Here is a 26,128-nt window from a genome sequence, read left to right as displayed (position 1 = left end):
AACATGTCGTATTATTAGATTAAAGTATTCTATTTATTGCGCTATTTACTTTTAAAAGCGCTCCCCGCTCGTAGGGCTTACTTCTAGTCGACGTGTTTCTGTTTCTTTAGCATATTTTTCTATTACGTGGATAGCCATAACGTCTCGTATGTTAGTTTAGGATTGCGTAATCTCCGACTACTGGTAGCCGCAGTCCGCAACGGGCGAAGTCCTTCAAGGTTCAACCTTCATACTACATGTTACCACATGTTACATAGATAGTCGTTACATATTTCACCTATTTAGATTTTAGATTCTAGAATCTAGCACCAAAATTTGAGGATATTGGGAAAAGTACCCCATCGTTGGCAGTCATCCTATTATTATTAGCACATTAGATTTTTGTAGGTAAGGAATGTCAAATATATAGGTAATATGTGTTGAAAAAATTGCATGTTGTCAATAAATAAGAATGCATAGTATTCAAGTCAACGAGCATGACGCACTCGGTTTACAATGCTGCATTGCATTGTCGTATTTTTATTATTATAATATTGTAGAGGCAGGAGAGGCCTGTCGCGACAGCTGGCCGTCTGACCGGCTTTTGGTTATAAATATACATTGCACGTGAATTTTTACCGCGCTTCGTGATCACGTGTCCGCTGATAGCACTTGCACTGTATTGAAAAGATAAAGGTATAAAGGTAAATAAGCATTGTCCAGGCCCCGTCCAATAATATGTTATATGAGGCATTGCCAACGAGTCTAGATTGGGAGTTGGCTAAATATTGGTATGCTGAGCATAACAGCTCACTACATTGAGAGGGCTCGTGCTAAAATTCGATAATTTACAGCAAGCGAATGTTAGGTCATCTTTTTCGCTTCCCTGGTCGATCGATTAGCTAGAAAGAGAGGACGTTACGTAGCGCGAAGTACGTAGGTGCTACGTAGATAGGTACGCGTTTGATCTTGAACTTGTGTCTGTAGGGTTTCACCTACAATCTTGTTTTCAATGAGCTGGGAAGACTTAGAAGCACATAATAATTTACTTCTAGTACAATGCGTACTAGGCATAGTAGATACACTAAAGAGTAAAATATTAAGGTACTGGGCCTGATGTTTGGAAATTGGAGCAAAATGATACTGTAGTTCTTAGAATCAGATCAAGACCTAATAATATTACTTATGCAATAATTTATAATAATAGTATGTTGTATGATATTCTTCATCTTCATAAAATACTTAATAAAATAAGCACATAATCTACTTAACATAATATATAATATACTTAATAAAATAAGCACATAATCTACTTAACATAATATATGATGTATAATTAGTGTCCGACCGAAACCGAAACCGAACTTTCGGCCTTACTCTCAGTTTCGGCCGAAACCGAAACTTGGTTAAACATTTAAAATTACGATTGCGATTACTGAAATTTATTGATTTTTAACATAAATTACAACTAAACTTAAGAAAAAGTACCATATTGCTTCTTTTACTTTTTTTCGATATTTCTTAAAATAAATATTATCTAATCTTGGATTCGAATATGTTTCCTAGATTTTTTTTGTAAGCTATATTCCGTTTTTATATGATTCCAGGTACGTGCGATTTCACCAAAGAAATTGAACGCGTATACTAAACCGGTGTACGCAATGCAATAATTGTGTGTTACAAACGTATAAACTCGTTTGTAACACCCAATTGCATTTCACCAACATAACCTAAACTCGTTCACAGCAAATCCGATTTTTATCTTCTGAACGCCCAATATTCGAGTTTTATAAAACACATTTAACTCCAGTCAGTGTAGTGTCATGACAGATCATAAAACATAGACGAAAAACTTGTTAAGATGACAGTTTTCACATTTTTTTTTGGCGTTTGGGTTTTTCAGGCGTTTCGGTAACTTGTTTATCGTTTTCTTTCTATTTTGTTAAGCAATTTATCCTAAGTAATAAAACGCGCACGTCGATAACTTAACGTAACTAGACTCCAAAATGATAAAACCATGTAAAATAAACAAAAAATGTGAGAGAGTGAGAAGATTATGCAATCCATTTGAAACAAAACGAGATTTACATCCCTGTAGGAACGCGTTTAATGAGAACTAAGTTTTATAAAACGAAGTTGTGTGATTGGTGAAATCCTCCCTTAGACATTAACGACGTACTACTGAAAACACAATCAATTGCAGTATATTATTTATATGAAAAACATAGATACGACCGCGGTCGAAGTTCAAAACGAAATTACTAAGCAAACTTGCAGTTGGCGTCACATTTGTTTTTGCTCCAGAAGGCGTTTTGCCACTAAACCTAAAAAATATACTGAGGGCCGCAAGAGTGAAGCTTACGGGGAAGTTGGGCGGGAAGATTCTAGCAGGGTAGGAACGGTCTAAAAGATTGCGTGTCCATAGTTAAAAGTTAATTTTAAATATTAAAATAAAAAAATAATTACCAAATCGTTTGTTTGGGAAACATTGTTAAAATAGCTTGTAATTTGCCAATAATTATGTATATCTATACTAATATTATAAATGCGAAAGTATCTCTGTCTGTCTCGCTTTCACGCCAAAACTACCGAACCGATTGTAATGAAATTTTGTACACAGATAGTCTAAGGTCTGAGAAAGGACATAGGCTACATTTTAACTGGAAAAAAGGGTTGTAAGGGGGCCGTGCCGTCTCCTACATCGCGCTATCGCTTGCTCAAAAGTGTTACTATAAGAAGTTGTAAGGATGAAGCTTCCTTTCACGTATTTTTGAAATTATTGAGGAAAGTTGATCATTGATGTTCGACTTCGACTCCACGGCCCACTCCCGTTTTTAATAACCCATACGCAATTACCTCCTCCTTTTTGGAAATCGGTCAAAAATAGGGGCGTTTTATGTGTGATGTGTCTGTCTGTAAATCTATACTAATATATATTCGAAAGTATCTTTGTCTGTCGAGCGCTTTCACGCTAAAACTACCAAACGGATTGTAATGAAATTTTGTACTGTACAGATAGTCTAAATACTGAGAAAGGACATAGGCTACTTTTTAACTGGAAAAAGGGAAGGGAGGGAAGGGATGTGTTGTGTCTGTCTGTCTGTAAACATTGAAGTTTGAAGTAAGCGTACCGCGGAAACACCTCTATCGTGCAAATTTTGCAATTTGCAGTAATGTGGCCTACAAATTACAATCTACCATCTACATGGTTCAACGGGAGTCGGGAACTACCTACTATAATATAAGTTACTCTATGAAGGGAACTACCGCGCGCTATAAGCTGAAGTCCACGCGGACGGAGTCGCGGGCAACAGCTAGTATTGCATAAACCTGCGTTTGTCGTAGAAATAAAATGCCATAATTTAATTTCGAAAACTATTAGTTTAGACAATTTAATAAAAATAAAACGAAGTGCTAATTGTTGATTTGGGACTAATCTAGAAAACATAATCTCAAATCACGATTAAATACATGGTGGCGAACTGAGCCGGGGCCTCGCTGGCAAGCATGCACGAGTTATCTGCGAAGTTTACCGAACGACGCATGAGTTTCGGCGGGGCCGAAAGTTTCGGCTATATTTTGGCCGAAACCGAAACAAAGGCCGAAACTAGATTTTTTGGCCGAAACTGGCCGAAACCGAAACCGAAAGTTCGGTCGGTCACTATATATAATAATATTATAAAGCTGAAGAGTTTGTTTGTTTGTTTGTTTTAACGCGCTAATCTCAGGAACTACAGGCCCGATTTGAAAAATTCTTTCAGTGTTTGATAGCCCACTTATCGAGGTAGGCTATAGGCTATATATTATTAAGCTGAGATCAATTGGAGTGAAGAAACAGAGAAAAATGTGGAAAAAACGGGGAAAAATATATGAAATTGCTATCTTAAGAACTACTGGAGAAATTTTTATGTTTTTTGGCACACATGAAAAATAGACCACGTGAAGGGACATAGGCAATTTTTTTTGCGGGAAAATGTACGGTTTGCGTGCAATTCCTAATTTACGCGGGCGAAGCCGCGCGGAACATCTAGTAATATTATGATTATTAATTATTATTACGGTTTCTTAAAATAGAGAATATAGTCGTATTTTCCTTGTTGTAAACGTACCATATTGTACTAAGAATGTGTTTCTATATACATCATAATATTAGTATGTGTGATAATTCTACTCTAGTTGTTATCAAATATCATCCAAATTCTTTGGATTAACAATACCTAATATTATGTTCTCTATCTGATGCTCTATTTATAGTCAGTTTATCATCAAATCATTGTAATATAATTTATGACTCCCCATAAGAAGTAAGAACATCTTTAAAACTTCAGTAAAATTTGCTGTAGCAAATTTTAGAGGTACTATGTAGTCAAAAGCTAGGTAAATTTTAATAGATTTCGTGTCTGAGCGCAATTAATATTAGAATGTCCTATTTACATTGCAATAACCGAATGAATAATTTAATGTTCTTCAAGTTCGGAGGATATAATAAATGTCCAATAACGTTTCTTCTAGAATCTAGGCCATGACTCACGAGTAATATCACCTATTGGTGTATTACATAGTACTTAATTATCAAAATACTAAAGTAGCTCAGTCGAGTTTTTCCATTTATTTATCAGTGTCTAACCAAGTGAGTTAAGTAATGAGTTTTTAAAGATCCACTTAGAACTAATGGTACGGAACCCTTCGTGCGCGAGTCCAACTCGCATTTAGCCTAATTTTCTGTTGTAAGTTGTAACAATGCAACGGCCCAGCTTCTAACTCAACTCGTAATAATTGAGAAATCACACCGTGAACTAAATATGTATCGATTTTCAACATATTCTGTATAGAATATATTAGTGCGTGACGGAGAGCTATTACGCATTACGTACCTACTTTACAAAACGATTTTTATCTTATAAAACCCAAACTAAAGAAATATTTACCACTTAGAACTATACTTGCTCAAGTATTCATCTATTTTGAGACAGTCAAAAATGTGAAACGGAGGCCAAATTATACTAACGTCATTGGAATACGAAGGCGTGATTCATAATATCAGCTGTCCTTTGAGCTTTAATGCTAAATATGACTTATTTTCCTACCAACTAAAAGATCCCATAATAAAATAACAATAGATTGTGGCTTTTATAATAATTTTATTGGGTACGTCTATTAAATGTTAGCACGATCAACCGAATGAGAATACATAATATTATTTCTGAATAAATTTGAATTAAATGTTTCAGATGGTCTTAGTTGTTGACCTACCACCTGTCCGGAAAAAAAATGTGGATTTTTCCACATTCGGGGGAAATTATTTGAAAGGGCTTATCTCACTAACTACTAGAGCATTTTTTCTGTTATTTGGATCAGATAAGAAGTAGACCACGTGAAGGATCATAGGTTTTTTTTTGTGGACAAATTTTTCTGTGAAATATCTAATTTACGCGGGCGATGCCGCGCGGAACGTCTAGTAGAAAATAAAGTTTCAGATGCTCAAGGTCCTGTTGCTGACATGGCTAAGCAAAAACTGAAGTAAGTATGTTTCGGTCTTCGGATAAAATAAAGGATTCAAGTTAAATAGACCATACACGAAGCACGGGTTTATCTTTTATCGGCTCTCATGGCTGAGGCCTGAGACAAACAGAATAAAGCTTATCACGAAACCTATAGATAATATTCATTCTGCCTCGTTGATTTGGAAAATAGCTTAGGCCTTAGGATATTAAATTTATCTACTTCATCGAGCTAGGAGCTCTGTGTCGTGGGATTAGGATATAAATTCCAGTGAAATGTCTTGTGAATTGTCGACGTGGTGTCCTTGGTACAATTTTCATGTATAGACATTAGACCGTCCATAAGTTTGTCTGTAGGACGTTTTTATTTGCACATGTAGTTTGGAGCATGTATTAAACGGAAGAGACGACAATTACATTGGAAAATTGTTTTAGGCTGTTTCCAAATTCTGAAAGCGACTCTGCGTAGGGACTATTGGGAAGTCCATGTAAAATCAGTAACCGGTTAATATCTTCTATAATATTATGTATATATGAGTTAACGATATTTTGTTAATTACTTACTATTTTTAAATATTATTATGTGATGTTTTTGCTAACTCTACACAATTTACGTAGACAGAAAACAATCTTCATACAAAAAGTCCGCATTGCGAAATCGTGTAAACATTAGCAAATTTGGCAATGATATTTTGTCAACAAAATTTGATAAAGTACTCAATGTAATTACTTATAATAATTTATAATATATTATGTTACTAGCTGTTGCCCGCGACTTCGTCCGCGTGGACTTCAGTTTATAGCGCGCGATGTCAACAAAATTGGTGTCAAAAGCTTTTATAAAAAAAAACCCTGGTATATAAGGGGATATGATGATATAAGGGGATATCAAAACAGCTGTGCAGTGTGCACATAATATTTAATTTTTTAAAATTAAACTTTTATATTTTATGCCAAATTTTAAAGCTTATTTAGCCCCCCAATTACACAACTTTACCCATAAACTATTTATCATTGATAGGTTTAAGGTTACGTCACTGTAAACTGACTTATTAAATAACGTAAGAAAGAAATAACAATCGAAAAAAATCGAAACTCAAATGTATGATGATACCACCTCTTATGGAAAGATGTTGGGCATGCGTTAGCGCGATGTAAGAGACGCACGGCGCTATCTAGTATGAATTTTTGGAAGTAACTTAATTTGAACAAATTTTCGTATTTTCACCCCCTTACAACCCTTTTTTCCAGTAAAAAAGTAGCCTATGTCCTTTCTCAGGCTTTAGACTATCTGTGTACAAAATTTCATTACAATCGGTTCGGTAGTTTTGGCGTAAAAGCGAGACAGACAGACAGACAGAGGTACTTTCGTATTTATAATATTAGTATAGATTAAAAAAAAAACGCCAGTTTTCAAATTGTTACTTATCCGGTTTATTATCTATGTGGTGTATTACGGCCGTTCCCAATATTTGATCTATCTCTGGTTTTGCCATATTAGAGATAGGAATAGCTCAGATTAGACATTAGAGACATATATTTTATGTCAATTGTATTAAAGATGGACGCGCCTACTACAGCGACGATCACTTATCCACCAGCAGCCGCCAGAGTAGTGTGTTCAGTTATATATGTATATATATATATACAGGGTGTAATAAAAATAAGTGATAATACTTTAGGGTGTGTATGTGTTCCTTGTAGAGAGTTCACTGTGAAGTTTTGTATGGGGAAACTCGTGACGCTTGGGCCTTTGCCCATACAAAAGTGAAAAAAAAATCGTCTTTCAGAGCTGCTACTTTCACAGTGTAACTCCTCCTGTTAATTTCCTCACCCAGCCATTGTACATACTGTACACTGTACACCATATACACCGGCACACTCGCCGCAGCTGTAGTTGACGACAGCACAATCTATATATTAATACGTGAGCCAAAAACTTTGTATCCCTTTTGACGAAAAATGGGGAAACGTAGGCGAATGAAATTTTGCACAGTTATAGTTTATATGGTGAAGAAGTGCATCGAGCTAATATTATTTTAAAATTATGCTTTTATCATACATTTTTTTAACAAATAAAACATTACACACACTACAAGTTACAACACACACACTAGGAAAACTGACATATTTTTGAGTGACAAGTCTATACATACGAATTATACTCTTTTATTTATGGTTGAAGTCTGTTGACAACAAGGTGACTATGGAGGGGTAGATGGAGGAGAACTATCTTATATGGGGGATATTTGAAAAAGTGTCCAGCTGTACGCAGTAAATAACAGTTGAAAAATCTTCCAAGAGTGGTGCTAGCTGCAGCAAAGGGTATGGATGGAATTAATGTAGCCGTTGGTGACAAAATATAAATTGAAGTTAGCCGAATAGCCGAGTCACAGAATTACTGGGTTAATACCAATATATTTTGAAAAATATCACCTAAAATAGCTGAAATAAAAGCTGCTAAATGATTTAAAATTTACCCTGTTGCTACTGTAGCGCCACCTTAATTTAACATACAGAGATAGTTCTCCTTCATCTACACTCCGTAAAGGTGACAAATTGAAAATGGATTATAGTTTTTTTAATTAAAAATAATTAAATGATTGAATTTGATTGAAACATACTGTACTCGGCGAAACATGGCGGTAGCGGTCATTGACTCCCTGTCAAAAACTTGTCATTTTCTATACATATACACCGCGATTGACAGTGAAGTGTCAGATGTTGTCAATCGCGGCTTTGTATAGAAAATTACAAGTTTTTAACAGGGAGTCAATGAACGTTACCGCCATGTTTCGCCGAGTACAGTATAGATACTATTAAACAATGCTTACACGGCCAGTCTGAGATCAGCTGAGTCCCAGAGGTAAAAGTTGAAAAAAAACTACAAAAAAATTTATTATAAAGTCAATATTTTTTTTACAAAATATAGGTAGTAGTCCTAATGTCGTTGAAACTAAGGTCGAATTTCGAAAATTGGGCGATCTCTAGTAATAATAATAATAATACATTTTAAACATTTATGTAATTACTAATAAGTAATATAACTGAAAGGATATTGATCAAAAGCAATATGCAATAGTAGTTTAGACTTTGGATCAGTCTTTGCCAAAGTGGGCGATAACGTGTGGGCGCCGAAGGTCCAAAGGGTGTTGTCCTAGAAAAAAAATGGGGGCCGCGTTGTGTAGAGGCTTGGGGGGTGATTTATTTCATCTAGATGCCTTTTTAATTGAAACAAGGGGGGCGCTAAAATATAATTTGTTGTCAAAGTGGGCGGTAGAAAAATAAGTTTGGGAACCCCTGCTCTGTGTATTAACGCATATATTTATATTTGTATCATCGCGAAAAAGCTAGGCTTCAAAATATTAACAGTTTTTATCTGTGTCAAGACTTTTAAGCTTATGCTCATGTTTTGCTAACTTGAGAAATTGAAAAAAAGAAATTTTAATTCATGCATTATTCCACATACTATAAAGATTGCTATGAGTAACATAATATTGTTACGCTACCAGCAACGGCGTTAGGTAACACGGTAAGCGTACATAGCGATTATTTTTGACCCACTTGAAGGCTTGGAATAAAAGTAAACTTACTCATAACAATATGATATTAGCACAGTCTATAGAACTTAATATTAGTGTTTCTGTCGTCCGTAACATTTAAAAATGGATGCAGGACACTCACATCGCGTTAGAGTGGTTAGACTTGAGTTAATAGAGAACAATGTTTTTGTAACTTTTGAGTCATGCTATTGAAAGTGAATTCGTTCGCCTATCTATAGGATACTATATAATATTATCTGCCTCGCCTTAATCACATATTTACATCTTTGGATGTGTACAGTGTAGTTTTAAACTGCTCATTGTTGATTACACTTTTTATGGTTCTATATTTTAAAACGTCAGTTTGTGATATGAATATTGAATTGTTTATCAGCTAAAATAAATGTACGTGTAGGAAAAATCCATAAGATACGTTTATAAGGTTTCTGAGGATTATCTCGATGTTAATGTGACGCCGCGTTAAAGTAAAAACCGGCCAAGTGCGAGTTGGACTCGCCCATGAAGGGTTCCGCAGCAGCAAAGGTTTTTGATTTATTTTTATATTACAATTGATTTAATGAAAGTTAAATTAAGGTTTACCATTTATGACGTATAAAAAACTACTTGCTAGATCTTGTTCAAACCAATTTTTGTTGGTAGTTTTTATAGTAATATACATCATACATGTTTTTTAGAATTATCATGCCCCTACTTTGGAAGTTAGAGGGCGGGGGGATACATTTTACCACGAAAAGAGTCTCTCAAACTATTCAGGTTAGAAAAAAATGATATCAGAAACCTCAATATGATTTTTCAAGACCTATCCATAGATACCCCACACGCATAGGTTAGATTAAAAAAAATTGTTTCAGTTGTACCTATTTATTATTTTTTTATCAAAATCTTAATGCGGTTCACAGGCTACATGTACATTGTACTTACCAAGTTTCAATAGTATAGCTCTTATAGTTTCGGAGAAAAGTGGCTGTGACATGCGGACGGACAGACAGACAGACATACAGACAGACAGACAGACAGACATACAGACATGACGAATCTATAAGGGTTCCGTTTTTTGCCATTTGGCTACGGAACCCTAAAAACCGTGTTGGATGTATTTTAGATATGTTTTCTATGCAAGCAATGGAACAGCAAAAAATGGAAAGGACGTAAGCGATAAAATGGTTTTTAATGGTGGTTAATAAAAATCACTCTCCTCTGTTGGCAAAATAGGAATCCCCTTTTTACAGAGGTCTTTTTGTTTGATTATTGATTGATTATTCTGAGTTGACCGATCGTGATATGGGTAATTCAAAGACAAAGACATGATGAATACTGAAAATGAACTTTAATTTCTAAGCTTTAGTCAATGCTGAGAAAAATCGATATGGCTACAGCCAAATTATCAAGGCGTCGCCTTAATACTCAATATAATTAGTAAGTATAATGTTTTGTTTTTCGGCTGTTTCTGCGTAAACGTTTATAATTCATTGTATTTAATTATTATTTGCGAAGACGTTAAAGTTAAGGAATTTAAAAAAAACCTATATAGCAGTAAGAGGAGCTGATGGATGAATGATGGCTAAAAACATTCGATTATAATAATATGCTGTTTGGACTTTGGATGTCGTTTGAATGCTGCGATGCCACGGAGACTCACACAGACAGACATGCCAAACTTACAATTGTATCGATAAAAAAACAGTGGTGTTATCACCTATAGGACCACTATCAGTGGCAAAAAATGTTGTAGTAGTAATAGTCATAGAACTTGTACTTTTCTATTGCCACTTATTGTGTTGTGTGCCACCGCCCACCTAGGTGCCACCAATAGCAGCTTATTGGGTCAATCAAAACGGCAAGTTAAGAGCCCATATGACCCTAACTTGACTACATACATTAACCTAGATCACAAAATCTCTAAGGTCTAGAAAACTGATTTTTTGACACATTTTTGCTAGGATCTTCGAAGTTTGCTGTCTTTTTTTAATATTTTTTAATATCTAAAAAGGTATTGATAAAACCTAAATTTGCTCAAAACACTTTTTTCATAATCATTATATGTAGTTCGTCTTTTATTCAAGTAAAACTAACTCGGCGATGTTTCCGCGCCGTCCTTTTTCACCTGGCATATGAAAGACGGGCGTGAGTGTGAAGAGAGAAGGACGATGTTTGATTTTTAGAGTCAGGTGAGCTCTTAACGTCACTAATGTTGGTGGGACTTAGGAGTTATCGCGTCATTGCACACACAAAGTACAAACTTATTAGCATACAAAAATAATATTATGTTGATAACTGTACGAACATTGTCCACCTACAAAATGTATTGCGCAGACCAAAATTAATCAAACAATTACAAATTATTTGTATGTATGTATTACAAATTACAATGGATCCGAGTCATCATTGAGATTTGTATGTAATATGCTGTAGCAAACAATAGAACAGAAATATAATTGCATATCTTTAAACAACAGAGTAAAACAAAGTTAACTGAAAACTACGGATGTTCCTTTATCAATCCAGGAATATAATATTATTGAGTAAACATAATATTATTGTGTTTACACCTTACCACAATGATAATTCTATTTTATAATTTATACAGCGTAACTTCATTGATAGTTAAGTATATGGATATCCAATGTTTTAATAAAAATTAAAATTCATGATCATCTAGATTCTAGATTGTAGACTCTCTAGACTCTACGACTCTAGAGGTCCAGAAAAAAACACACTTGTCATATTTTGCTTAAAAATATTATTTTAATTAATAAAGGTATACGTATTACGTATACCTTATCTATGTATTAATTAATACTTGGTAAGTATAAAATACATTACAATATTTCGCGGTCCGAGATTCGACCTTTCGCGGTCCGCTTGTTGCCTACCGCTGCTCTAGAGTCTAGACTCTAGACATCTAAGTAGTGGTGACTAGTGTCTAATCTTGCGCATTCTATCATCTATCTATCTAGTCATAAAATACACAAATAAGATTAATTGTAAATGAAGTTAATTTCCATTTACTTATACCTTAAAGAAATCAACATGCCATAAAGAAGCTAAGTAGACATTTCTATGTATTTACTGTATAGCATGTAAAACGTATCATCAAGACGTCATTATGATGTGTGAAAATAAATCTATTAAAGTGTGACCTTCATTGACTTCCAAATTGTAGAGTGTAGAGTGTAGACGATTCCCGCATCGATAAACAGTCGCCGCCTTCTACAGAGCAGGTGGCCCGACTGTGATGGTGCATACATACAGTATAAACTATAAAATCATTATGCTGAAAATAGATTACTCTCTACTAAGATGACTTATAGCTGCTATCTAATAGATTAATAGACAATGGTATAGAATATAGGAATTTTAATACAAATTTAATATCATAATATAATTGACAATTATTGTATATGTAGTAGTAATAATTGTTGCTCGGCCTTAATAAATTTTGGTTGAGTAAATTGGTTAAATAATAAAAATTATACAATTTTATTCATACCGTGTTACTGGTAACTTTAATTAATTTTATTGGGTCGAACTTGTTATACTTACTAATTTTATTATTGCTCTAGTAAGTAGGTACCTATGTGGAAACCGAGTAAAATATGTGGACGATTACTGCTGCATAATTATGCACTATGCAGTACAACAATCTTTGCCTAAACAACATCATCACCCTTTTATCATCAATACGGTTTCGCTCTTATTGTTTAGCTGTAACAAAATGCGTTTCGGAGTACGGATCTTTGCCTGAGGTCAGGTATACAATTCTGAATGCAGAACATTTGTCGCCGGTGGCATGGCTGTGCGTAACGAGAGTTAACCGTTATCAAAATGGCGGCCGTGGCGCTCGCGGCATGCCCGTTGCCGCCCGCCATTACGAGCATGGGGTCGTTGACGCTTGTTGGCGTGGCGAAGCGATTGCGTGTATTGATTCACCGGCCACTATGACCCAGCCGCGCCATCTGTGCCGTTGAATGTGAAACTTGTTTATCATGTGAAACATAGATGGCGTTGTATGTTTCTAGCATTAAAATATTTCGTTATATCTATTCAGTAACTTATTTTAATTTATTGTAATTGTATGATTGTATTTTGATTCTATTTTTGTTGAATAAATTTTATTACTTATACATAAAAAAATTGTTCGTCAGATTTGCTGTAAAGATACTAATTATTGCTTTATGAGTAGGTAGGTATAAAAATAATGGCATATTTTATGTGAATTTTCAGTAAACTAATACCACAAATTTTTGTTTCAGTGTAAAGACTTCGAGAAGGTCGGAGCGACGATAGCTGTGACGCCATGTGACGTGGTGGAGGAAGCGGACATCACCTTCTCCTGCGTCGCCGACCCACAGGCTGCGAAAGAGGTAGCCAGTTTACCACATGAGAATAGCATAAAAACATTACCAATAATAATATTATTATACAACAAATACAAAGATGTTAAAGGACTGCCTGTCTTGGTATGGCACATTGGAAAAATCATATCACAGACAAAGACATCATACCTTAAATATTTATAAGCTGAAATACATCTTTACGAGCGTTAGCCCGCGGCTTCAGTCGCGTTAAGAAGTATTATTATGTACAAACTTTCATCCCCTATTTTGACCCCTTGGAAAGGATTTTGATCAATTCTACCCGAATTGATCAAAATCCTTTCTAACATCTACCTGCATGCCAAATTTCAGCGCGATCGGTCCAGTGGTTTAGGCTGTGCGTTGATAGATCACCATGTCAGTCAGTCACCTTTGAGTTTTATATATATACGAGCTTTTGCCCGCGGCTTCGCTCGCGTTAAGAAGTATTATTATATACAAACTTTCATCCCCTATTTGAACCTTTTGGGGTTGGAATTGATCAAAATCCTTTCTTACCGGATCCCTACGTCATAACATCTACCTGCATGCCAAATTTCAGCCCGATCCGTCCAGTGGTTTTGGCTGTGCGTTGATAGATCACTATGTCAATCAGTCAGTCACCTTTGAGTGACTGACTGATTATATATTATATACAGTGTTTAACAAAAATAAGTGATAATACTTTAGGGTGTGTACGTGTTCCTTGTAAAGAGTTCACTGTGAAAGTAGCAGCTCTGAAAGACGAAAAAATTTTTTCACTTTTGTATGGGGAAATGCCCGAGCGTCACGAGTTTCCCCATACAAAAGTGAAAAAAAAAATTTGGTCTTTCAGCGCTGCTACTTTCACAGTGAACTCTCTACAAGGAACACGTACACACCCTAAAGTATTATCACTTATTTTTGTTACACCCTGTATAGATAGATAGATAGATAGATTAGTAAGAGTGAGTATGTAGAAATAAGTAGCATATAACATAAAAAAAACACCTATAAAATGTTTCCAATGACTATTAGAATGACCTTATAAAACTTTCTTACAATCCCTGTAAATGTCATACAAAAGCCTATATTGAAATACACATTTCTGCACAGCGGTTTTCTATTTTCAAATGTCAGTATCACTAGTCTAAATAAAGTCAGGTAATTCTTGCTAAAATATTAATGTTATGTTATTTTTAACTGCTTTTGATGAAGAATTGCAGTAATTCGTTTTGTTAACTTTGATGCGTAAATATTAATTTCTAACTGAAAAGCTAGAAGTACTGTCTTCAATCCGAAGCTTAAAATTGATTATTAACTTGATGATAATTATGTCCTGACACCAATAATTCCTGCACGGTACATATATGAGGAATGACAACTTTTTGTAATAATAAAATTTATTTTGCTTTGTATGTCCTTCAAGCTTATGAAACATAATATTATTGTTTACCAGTTGGTAGATTATTTAAAGGTGGGATACGTATACTGCCAAAGATATTATCTCTTTAAATAGTTTATCCTCGTTATTTTACTGGTCGGAATTAATTAATTAGGCGCCGATGCTACTTTCATAAAGGACGCATATACTAGCAGAGACGTTGATTCATAGGCAGATGGCGGACCTACGTAAATTGGTCACGTTTTGTCAAACCCAGCTAACAGACCACAAATTACATTGAATTGACATAATTCGACCAAACAACGTTGGTCTGCCAACTGCCTATGAATCAATTTTTTCGATGGTACATCCTGAATAAATAGAACTTTCCACCTTACAATAACACAAAATACAAATGGTTTATTCCAGATGGTGTTCGGCAACTGCGGCGTTTTGCACTGTCCCACTTTGGAGGGGAAGGGCTACGTCGAGATGACGTCCATAGACGCCGACACGTCGCACGACATCGTCGAGGCCATCAGCGGTAAAGGCGGCAGATATTTGGAAGCGCAGGTAAGAACACAGCCAGTGAGGGATTAAGACTACTTGATGCCCTAAGCAATCCATGCCTGTGCCCCCCTATTCGTATGTCAACTAGAATAAGTATTTGAATCTTAACTCTTCTGGTGCCCCCTCAGACGTGATGCTCTAGCTACGGCCTAGGCAATTGCTTAATTTGATTAAGGGTTAATCCGTCACAGAATACAACTGTTGCTTAGGTTTAACTTGCTTATATTATCATTTTTTCATAGTAGTTTAATAAATCAATAAAGGCTAAGATAATCCTATTTCAATGGCGAAAGCGTATACGTATAGTCTGGCCTCGGACCAGGTTATAAAAATTCACGTATAACATACATAGGGGCTATTTATTATAATTATTTAAAACGTATCTAACACGTAATTCAAAACGTATCTTGTAGACTCGATAAATAATTAAATTATGTATTAAGTATATTTTGTACTTTTAATTTTTATACATATTCGTGATAACCATCTATAGTTTTGTGGTTTATAAAACCACAGAGTCACAAACACTATTCTATTTCCTATCGTTCTTGAATATCCTGTAACCTGTTACTTAGAATATTAATTACGTCTTTAAAAAAATTGAGACGTAATTTATAGAACATCCTAAAGCAGTGAGCTAATGTGATTTTATCGATTACAGATTCAAGGATCCAAAACTGAAGCGGAGGAAGGTACCCTTATAATTCTAGCGGCGGGCGACCGGACGCTGTTTGACGACTGCCAGTCGTGCTTCAAGGCGATGAGCAAGAACTCCTTTTACCTTGGTAGTAGTCAGCTTGTCCATTTTGAGCCGCGAGGAAACTTGGACGTTGACAGTTTGAGCATGTCTTTATATTATTTGCTGATTAAGCTTTTGCCTGCGACTACAATATTATTGCTAGGCTGGTAGGCAGTAAACGTGTAAGTTGTAACACTAAAATCCACCCATTTTCTGTTTGTCGGTTTAGAATTGAATGAATTATTATTACCTCTCAGTAACAAATTCCCTTTATTTACTTTGTTTTTTTTTTCATAAATCCTTTATTATTATAATATAAAAAGTTGCACCTGATTTTAATAATTGATGTAAAAGTAACTTTTGATTATCTTTGTTAAGTTTTGTAGCTTCAACCCAATTTTAAAATATCATGTCAAATAGTTTTTGCATGAAAACCTAGCTAGTCTATAATAAACCTTTAGATGTTGAAACTGGCATTATGTTCTTGTATCAGCGTAGCTTTATTATTATTTTTTAATTTGGCTTTTTACTTTTATTTAAACTGTCAACGACTAAATCTGAGCGGGTAAAAAAAAAGGGATTGCGTGGTGACTCTTCTTATCACTGAAAAAAAGATGTGTACCGCTGAAGAAAAAGATATCAAGTTTAGCATTCAAAATATGAAGAATTACGAATGTAAACTTTGACGTGAGTACATGGATGGGGGCGATGACTTGCTGACTACATGACTGCTGTCACAGGCACACATCGTTGCATCACATCACTCAACCGATTTGTTGCGATCATTGACCTCCATTATACAATACGTGGGAGAGCCATGCTTCGGCACGAATGGGCCGGCTTGACCGGAGAAATACCACGTTCTCACAGAAAACCGGCGTGAAACAGCGCTTGTGCTGTGTTTCGCCGAGTGAGTGAGTTTACCGGAGGCCCAATCCCCTACCCTATTCCCTTCCCTACCCTACCCTCCCATATTCCCTTCCCTTCCCATCCCTACCCTCCTCTATTACCCTATTCCCTCTTAAAAAGCCGGCAACGCACCTGCAGCTCTTCTGATGCTGCGAGTGTCTATGGGCGACGGAAGTTGCTTTCCATGAGGTGACCCGTTTGCTCGTTTGCCCCCTTATTTCATAAAAAAAATACAAATACGCTGAACTTTGAAGTTACAAGTACCCTTTGAAATGACTGCTGGTTTTTGTGCCTATTTGAAGCGGGATCAGCGCCCCCAATGCGGGGGAAGAGAACTAAATTTGACGTAAAAATGACGTTTGAAAGTCACAAAAAAATGGCACAAAAAGCAAGTGGGTATCATAAGTAAGTCCAGCGTACTTGTATAATGGAGGTCAGTGGTTACGATATTTAGTTTTGTTAACAAAACTTGTAACAGGTTACAAAGCTTAAGTTTCTTATGTCATTACCCTTCGGTTGGTCGCGCTTTTAAAATAACGCCGTTGGTCACCTGGGGTCACCAACGGCACCTTGGCTTTCAAAGAAAGCCCGAAAATGAAATGACAAAAATGCCATAAAATTATATATTTTTTTACCTATTTCTATAAATTATTGCTATTTAATTCAATATTAATCAGATTTAATCTTTAAATTAATAATATTTTGAATAATTATGAACAAAACTCATAATTTAGATATGTAAGTCAAAAAAATTCAAGTGGATACCGTAAAATTTAAAAAAATAGGAAAAAAAAATCAACACGATTTTGTGGTAAAACGTATAGATAATAACTGAAATAACAGTTAAAAACTATTGAATGTTAAACATTGACAAATGTTCAGCACCAAAACATACTATATTTTATACATTCTTCTGTTCTAATACTTCAAACGTATGGTAAATATACCGACAATTAGTTTCTGATGAGTCTGATCATCACCAAAATCAAAATATTATAGCTCCTTTTAGGAAGCTTTTTACGCGAACCCACGCGACCAACCGAGGGATAAGTAAAGCTATGACCAATCAATGACATAGGAAATGCATATCAATACATATAAAACTCAAAGGTTGACTGCCATGGTGATCTATCAACGCATAACCCAAACCACTGGAACGATCGGGCTGAAATTTGGCATGCAGGTAGATATCATAATGTAGGCATCCGCTAAGAAAGGATTTTGATCAATTCCACCTCCAAGGGGTTAAAATAGGGGATGAAAGTTTGTATATAATAATACTTCTAAACGCGAGCGAAGCCGCGGGCAAAAGCTCGTTATGTGTATGTGAGCGAAAGCAGGAAGTCCCAACCAATAGAGTGTGACATCCTATAGGTGTCAGGAAACTTGATACAAAATTGAATGTATTGGTTTAATGTATTACAATTTTATATACATGATATTAGTTATTACATACATTCTTGATACACAAACGCTTTCTTGAAAACAATATTTAGTAAGGGCGCGAAATAAATTTAAAACGATTCTTGGTTAATTATGATAACTAAACTTCCCATTCCTTTAAAACGATTATCGGTTGATTGTCATAACTAAACTTCCCGTTCCTTTAATTAAAACGATTCTCGGTTGTTTGTCATAACTAAACTTCCCGTTCCACGTTGCAGGTGACATCGGCAATGCGTCGAAGATGAACTCTGTGCTGCAAGTGGTGGGGGGCGTCTCCCTGGCGGCGCTGGCGGAAGGGCTGGCGCTGGCGGACCGCGCGGGGCTCAGCCAGCGAGACCTACTCGATGTGCTGGCGCTCACGCCGCTCGCATCGCCCCATCTGTTGAGGAAGGGACGAGGTATTGACACTATGACAACCTGAAATTGGCAGGCACAATACTTATATACCCCGCGTTTCATTTGATGTTAAAAACGATCAAAACGCTCATAATGGTATTTTGAGCGCCAAAATTTGTTTATCGCGCGGGAACCGTATTTTTTTTTCGGGATAAAAAGTATCTTATGTTCTTTCCCGAAACTCAAAGTATCTCCATACCAAATTTCAGCAAAATCGGTTCAGCGGTTTAGGCGTGAAGAGATAACAGACAGACAAAGAGACAGACTGATATACAGGCAGACACACTTTCGCATTTATAATAATATTTGTATGGATTAAAAAGCATGAATTACGAGAATTAGATCCAGTTTCATCAAGCAATGTTAAATACATAATGGCTTGTTAAATCAGTTAACGGCCTGTTAGAGCTATCGAGCGTTCCACCATACGCTAATGTCATGTCAAATCGCCTAACACGGTGTTAAATTTTAATTCCTGCTAGGGAGGTCCGTTAAATATATAACAGGCCGTTATAATAGTCAAAACAACAACTTTCAAACACAATATCCTGTAAAACAACACTGTACACTTATTGTTAAAATAAAACTCAAACTCTACGATCACTTTGTTTATTACATTAATTCTCCAATCACTCATTCAAATAACTTAACACAATCACGTTTATAACACTGAATACTTTTCAACACTTTCCTCTCTAACTATTTCAATTACTCTCTCACAGTAATTATAGTTATATTTTATAGCTCAAGCATCGAGCTCACACTTTACTGCTATGGACTATCCTCTAAGAAGGATCTCCACCAACTGTCCTGGAGGCTGGAAAAACCTTCCAGTTCCCCAGTTCCCTCTCTACTTTTTAATAATTTAGGCGGGTAAAGTGTGAGTTCCGCTTGTGGCGCTAGTGCGCAATTTAAATAGCTTCCGCTTTTAATTTTAAGTCTTATTTTAATTGTTTGTAATATTTATATATATTTAAATAATTTCTAGTATTTATTTTTAACATTAAAATATTTATAAAATTAAATATTAAACTAACCACCGTTATTGAATTTCGACTAGCGTTAGTATAAAATAATATTATGAACATCCGTTTCTCTTTATGATCAAATAATTAACTAAAATATATTTTGATAATTCCATAAATGTGTAAATATTTTATTTACTTATTTAAGTATTTTATTGAAACATTTTACATTTTACATCATTTATTCTATTTAATTTAATCAAAAACTTGAACCTTACACTCGTCCATCCTGACATGTGTGTGGTCCCCACACACACACACATCTGGTGAAACCTTACACTTGGCCAAGTAACAATTATTATTATTGACATAAAATCAGTAAAAAAAAAACAAAAGTACAATTTAGTATATTTTAAATTAACTCTATCTATATATTGAATTTATTTCTCATTTATAAATAGTTGCTCATACTTTAATTAATTACACGTAGATAATAATTTATTCCTGTAGTATTTATTTTTAGAAACTTCACTCTGAGCACTTAAAATTATAAATTAAATAAAACTGTTCCGAATTCCTTAAATTAATCTCAGACCCTTCACTCTGAGTATCTTAAATTAGTCTCAGAAAACTTCACTCTGAGTGTCTTAATATTATACTCTCAGAAACTTCACTCTGAGTAACTTATTAAATTATTTTCAGAAACTTCACTCTGAGTATCTTAAATTACTCTCAGAAACTTCACTCTGAGTATCTTAGATCTTATTCAGAAACTTCACTCTGATTATCTTAAATTTCACTCAAAACTTCACTTCGAATACCTTATTTTGCACTCACAAAATTCACTCTGAGTACTACTTATTTACTTTATCTAGAAAATTCAGACACTTTAAATTTACTTAAAAAAAAAAATACAAGTATTCATACATTTCCACACTAAATAGATTTGGTGAACCAATATATTTAAATAGAATATAAGAAAAATAAAAATTAATCACAATCGTCTATATTGACATCTATATCATCATCGTCGTTATCATCGTTATTCTCATCGATTTGTAAAGCAGACAAATGAATCCATGGTTGCATCCTATCAGCAGCAACGGTTGTTTTATGCTTTTTTTTCATGCCTTCAAAACCTGGTATTGGTGCCAGTTTATAACGATCGTTACCTAGGACCTTGGCTACTCTATACGGTCCCTCATAAACTGGCATGAGTTTAGTACTTTTGCCACTGTTATTAAATGCAGTTTTAACTATTTTGACAAGATCGCCTTTATTGTAGACGCGCGCCGGTCGTCTACCCTTATCATAATTCTTTTTTTGTATTGCCTGGGCTTTATTAATATTTTCTTTAACTTTATCTCGTAATGTTTCTATGTCTACCGTTTCTCGAGTTTCGTCAGTTATTTCATTCAAAATTGGGTTTACCTCACTAACCATTAATGTGCCAAACATAACCTCGGATGGAGCTCTACCTGTGGATTTCTGGATAGTATTATTTAGTCCCCACTGTATTTTACCCAATTGATTATCCCAATCTCTTTCATTGTGTTTTAAATTTTGTGCAGTTAATGAATCAAGAATGGTCCGATTGTAGCGCTCTACTTGACCATTTGAACGAGGACACGCTACCGCATTCAATACATGCTTAATACCTCTATTTTGACAAAACTTTTTAAAAGTATTAGATGTAAAACAGCTACCTCTATCACTTACTATACGCTCTGGGGATCTAAACGTGTCGAAAATTCCTTCTAAAACTCTTACAACGTTTTGTGTATTCGTATTGCGGACTGGTCTTATAAAAATAAATTTTGTAAATGAATCTATAATTACTAGTAGGTGGGTGTGACCTCGTTTAGACCTGACGAAGGGCCCGAGATGGTCAATATGCAGGGTGTGGAAAGGCTTTCCAATTTTCTCTATAGGGTGTAAAAGGCCTTCGCGACTATTTGAGGACTTTTTAGCATAAGCGCACTCTATGCAAGCACTTACATATTTCTTAACAAACCGTTTCATTTTAGCAAACCAATATTTACTTTTGATTCTATCTATAGTTTTTTCAAAACCTACATGACCTATATCGTCATGATTCATCCTGCATAATTGCCATCTCGCACCCTTAGGTACCACCCAACGAATATCAGATTTATTACCATTTATGTACCTGAATAGCTTATTATCTTGTATAACATAATTATTTTTTATGTATTCTAGTCCTTTGTCATCTAATTTACAATTCAGGATATCCCTAATCCTTCGCAATTCTGAGTCTCCTAACTGCAGAGTGAGAAGCCAATCTTGATCGCTTATTGACAAAACAATTGGCAAGGGTTCAGTATCACAACCTACAGAAACTTCAACCGGATTCCTAGAAAGAGCATCAACATGTGACATCTTTTTACCTGCCCTATATTCGATGGAACAGTCAAATTCTTGCAGAGTTAGCCACCAACGCGCTATTCTTGGTACTAAATCACGCTTTTGGAACGTTGACCGTAGCGCGCTACAGTCGGTTACTATTTTAAACGGTTTACCGAGTAGAAAAACTCTAAACTTTTTGAGAGAGCAGACAACAGCCAGAGTCTCCAACTCATATGAATGAAAATTTTTCTCCTCTGGTGCTGTCTGCCTACTAAAATATGCGACGGGCCTAAAGAACTCCTTTTCCGAAACACGCTGCATTAGAATGCCACCAATGCCTATTCTACTTGCGTCCGCGTGAACCTCGGTTTCTGCTGACGGATCAAATATAGCTAATACCGGTCGTACTGTTAGTCGCTCTTTCAAAGCCATAAATGCATTGGTTTGTTCTTCACCCCATGACCAGCAGGTATCTTTTTTTAAAAGTTTAGTTAGTGGATACGCTATCATCGCAAAACCCTCGATAAATTTTCTAAAATAGCTAACAAGACCAAGAAATTGGCGGACCCCATGAACATTGTCTGGACAAGGGAAATCACTCACACATTTTATTTTTGTTTCGCCAGGGCGTACTCCGTCCGAACTTATTTCGTATCCGAGATAATCAATTTTATTTTTCAAAAAACTACATTTACATAAGTTTAATTTTAGATTTGCTTCCTTTAATAACTGCAATACTAATTCTAAATTATCTAAACACTGGCTAGCGTCCCGTCCAAATATCAATACGTCATCGATATATACTGTCGCTTTATCAAAACGAGCCGAACCCAAAACACGGTTCATCATCCTCTGGAAAACAGCCGGTGCGTTTGCCAGGCCAAACGGCATTCGATTAAACTCGTACTGGCCGTCGGGCGTGACAAACGCAGTTAGATGCTTAGATGGTTCAGCAATTGGTACCTGATAATATCCAGACATTAGATCCAGTGTGATGAACCACGCCTGGCCGGTTAACCTAGCAATTTCGTCGTCAATGAGTGGCATAGGATAGCGCTCTTTAATCGTAATAGAATTTAATTTCCTGTAGTCCACGCACATCCTTGTAGTGCCATCTTTTTTTCTAACTAAAATGATTGGACTCGCATAACTAGACACGGACTCCCTGACTATACCTGCATCTAACATGTCTTTTACCATTTGCCTTACATTATCGCGTTCATGATGAGACAGCCTGTAGGGCCTATACACGACAGGTTGCTTGTTATTCAACTCGATTACCATCTCTGTAGTAGTCGTGCAACCTAAACTCGCCATATCATTTGCAAAACAAGTTACGTACCGGTCAAGTAAGTCATAAAGCCGATTCTTCTCATATTCTGAAACGTTTTCTCCTAATTTTACTTGGCTTTTATCAATATGTGAAAGAGATTTATCGAAATCAGCCGACACGTCAGTTGAAGTAACTCGATTAACAATATCTACTTTTTGAGCGCGAGCAAATATAAAATTTTCTACAAATATGGTTGGTATTGAACATGGCATTATTGTTACATTTAAATTTCCATTATTTACACTATATACACCGCCATATACAATATATTGTGCATTGGGTTTTCCTATCAGCTTAGTGGTTAATAATATGTCACCAGTGAAGTTTGTCCCAGTATAGGCATTAATATTCGCAACTCCGTGAAGCGGCACACTTCTTTTTACTTTTACTTTAATCAATGACTCGTCAGTGTCAGTACACTCATCATTTGCCGGTAGTATAGAGTCTACAGTTAAAAAATTTAGTCTCGTGGCGTCTTTGTAAATAACTACATGCGGTTGTTCAGAAAAAGATTGGCCTATCAACAATGGTTTCTCTAAATATTCGTCTTTAACTACCCTACATCCAACTAAAGCACTCACATCATCTATTGTCATATCAACCGTAACCGTACCTAATGACTGGACTATAGTATTTCCGAAACCTATCATCGCTGTCGATTGTCCATTATGAGAGAGTCCTAATCCTTTTGACGCGGATTCTTTAATTAGAGTGACTTCACTACCTAGATCAACAAAACCTTCTAACGTAACATCGTTGATCTTTACCTGCTTTACAAATTTAGTACCTTCATTTGAACTAGCAATTCGCATGGTCTTTTTAATAGAATCTATCGAGTTAGAATTTTTGTCTTTAAAACATGTTTCAATTGTGTGTCCTATTTTATTACAGCCTTTGCAAACTAATAATGTCTTTGGGCACTGTGCGAAAAAATGACCCTTGTCCTTACAGTTAAAACAGAATATTGAATTTTGAATTGGTTTTCTATTAGGCTTACTATTTTGACCATTATCACTTACGGCACCGACAGTACTTCTATTCCTGGCTGGGACAATTTGCGAATTCATCGTCTCTTTGTTACTTAATAGAAATTTAAGCAATTGATTAGGTTCTGAACATTGCAGAGCAACGCAACTAGATTTTATAATTTTATCATTTATACCATGGATAATACAATCCACGGCCCGCTTTCCACGAATATCGCATTGATTAAGCAAAGCTAGTTTTTCATAGAAATAAACTTCGATTGGTTCACCATATCTACTTCGACGCCTAAGCATATCTTCCAGAGACTGGCCATAATTTAGTTCACAAGGAAAATTACTTATAAGCAAATTTTGCCACTCAGACCAAGAATATAACATGGTATCTAAACTTGCAACCCAAACCTTAGCCAGTCCCCGTAATTTTTGCATTGCAAAGTGAATAGTAGTGGTTTCGTCCCATCCATACACAGAGGCACATTCATTTACTTTTTTTAACCAAATATCTATACGCTGATTTTTAATAGAGGGATCAAACTCAGGGACAATGTTTTGATAATCTATACGTCTATTACTATGATTCTGTTCACCCTGTGCAGTTGGTTGGGACGAAAAACCATTTTTAAGAGACTGTATCAAATTAAATATGTCTTTACTACTAAAAACAGGGCTACGTGACCTTTGAGGTGACCTTCTGCTGGTTGATGGCTCGCCGTGTCGCCTTCTCTCGCCGTCTCGCCTTGCTCTATAACGATTGCTTCGGTTGCTGCCACGCCTGTGAACTTCTTCGCGTTCTTTTTGCAAATCTAATTCCAAGCGCCGAATGCGTCTCCGCTCTGCCTCAAGTTCTTGTTCCCGCATGTGCCAGTTGCTGTGGCTCCTACTGCGATTGCGTGGCTGTGTGATCGTGAGAGTAAAATAAAACTCAAACTCTACGATCACTTTGTTTATTACATTAATTCTCCAATCACTCATTCAAATAACTTAACACAATCACGTTTATAACACTGAATACTTTTCAACACTTTCCTCTCTAACTATTTCAATTACTCTCTCACAGTAATTATAGTTATATTTTATAGCTCAAGCATCGAGCTCACACTTTACTGCTATGGACTATCCTCTAAGAAGGATCTCCACCAACTGTCCTGGAGGCTGGAAAAACCTTCCAGTTCCCCAGTTCCCTCTCTACTTTTTAATAATTTAGGCGGGTAAAGTGTGAGTTCCGCTTGTGGCGCTAGTGCGCAATTTAAATAGCTTCCGCTTTTAATTTTAAGTCTTATTTTAATTGTTTGTAATATTTATATATATTTAAATAATTTCTAGTATTTATTTTTAACATTAAAATATTTATAAAATTAAATATTAAACTAACCACCGTTATTGAATTTCGACTAGCGTTAGTATAAAATAATATTATGAACATCCGTTTCTCTTTATGATCAAATAATTAACTAAAATATATTGTTTGTTCTTAGGAAGCGTGATTTATGTAGAAATACTAATTTGCACACAAAACCAGTCTACAAGTAAATTTACAACTTTTATTCATATGTTAATATGTAAGATTTACACTTATTGAAAATATCTTCTTGAGGTTCGATTCATTGACAAGATGGCGGCGCGGAGGCGGAAACGCAAGCGTTGGGATCGACGCGC

At 35.6% G+C, this 26,128-nt stretch overlaps 1 protein-coding gene across 3 annotated transcripts in view; it reads left to right on the top strand.

The window, feature by feature from the left end:
- Nucleotides 1-26,128, top strand: part of LOC121726611 (putative oxidoreductase GLYR1 homolog) — an 82,773-nt gene that overhangs the window by 42,724 nt on the left and 13,921 nt on the right. For 2 of the 3 annotated variants that reach the window (XM_042114042.1, XM_042114039.1), the window contains exons 8-11: nucleotides 13,297-13,407; nucleotides 15,191-15,334; nucleotides 15,993-16,119; nucleotides 18,644-18,823. In XM_042114042.1, the coding sequence (XP_041969976.1) occupies nucleotides 13,297-13,407; nucleotides 15,191-15,334; nucleotides 15,993-16,119; nucleotides 18,644-18,823 (562 nt within the window). The remainder of the gene's footprint in view (nucleotides 1-13,296; nucleotides 13,408-15,190; nucleotides 15,335-15,992; nucleotides 16,120-18,643; nucleotides 18,824-26,128) is intronic. The other variant, XM_042114040.1, reaches the window with a different exon arrangement.

Source organism: Aricia agestis, chromosome 4 (assembly GCF_905147365.1).
Source record: "Aricia agestis chromosome 4, ilAriAges1.1, whole genome shotgun sequence".
Taxonomy (NCBI): domain Eukaryota; kingdom Metazoa; phylum Arthropoda; class Insecta; order Lepidoptera; family Lycaenidae; genus Aricia; species Aricia agestis.
The sequence above is the reverse complement of the archived record's forward strand: the minus strand, read 5'-3'. Positions and strand labels throughout refer to the sequence as shown.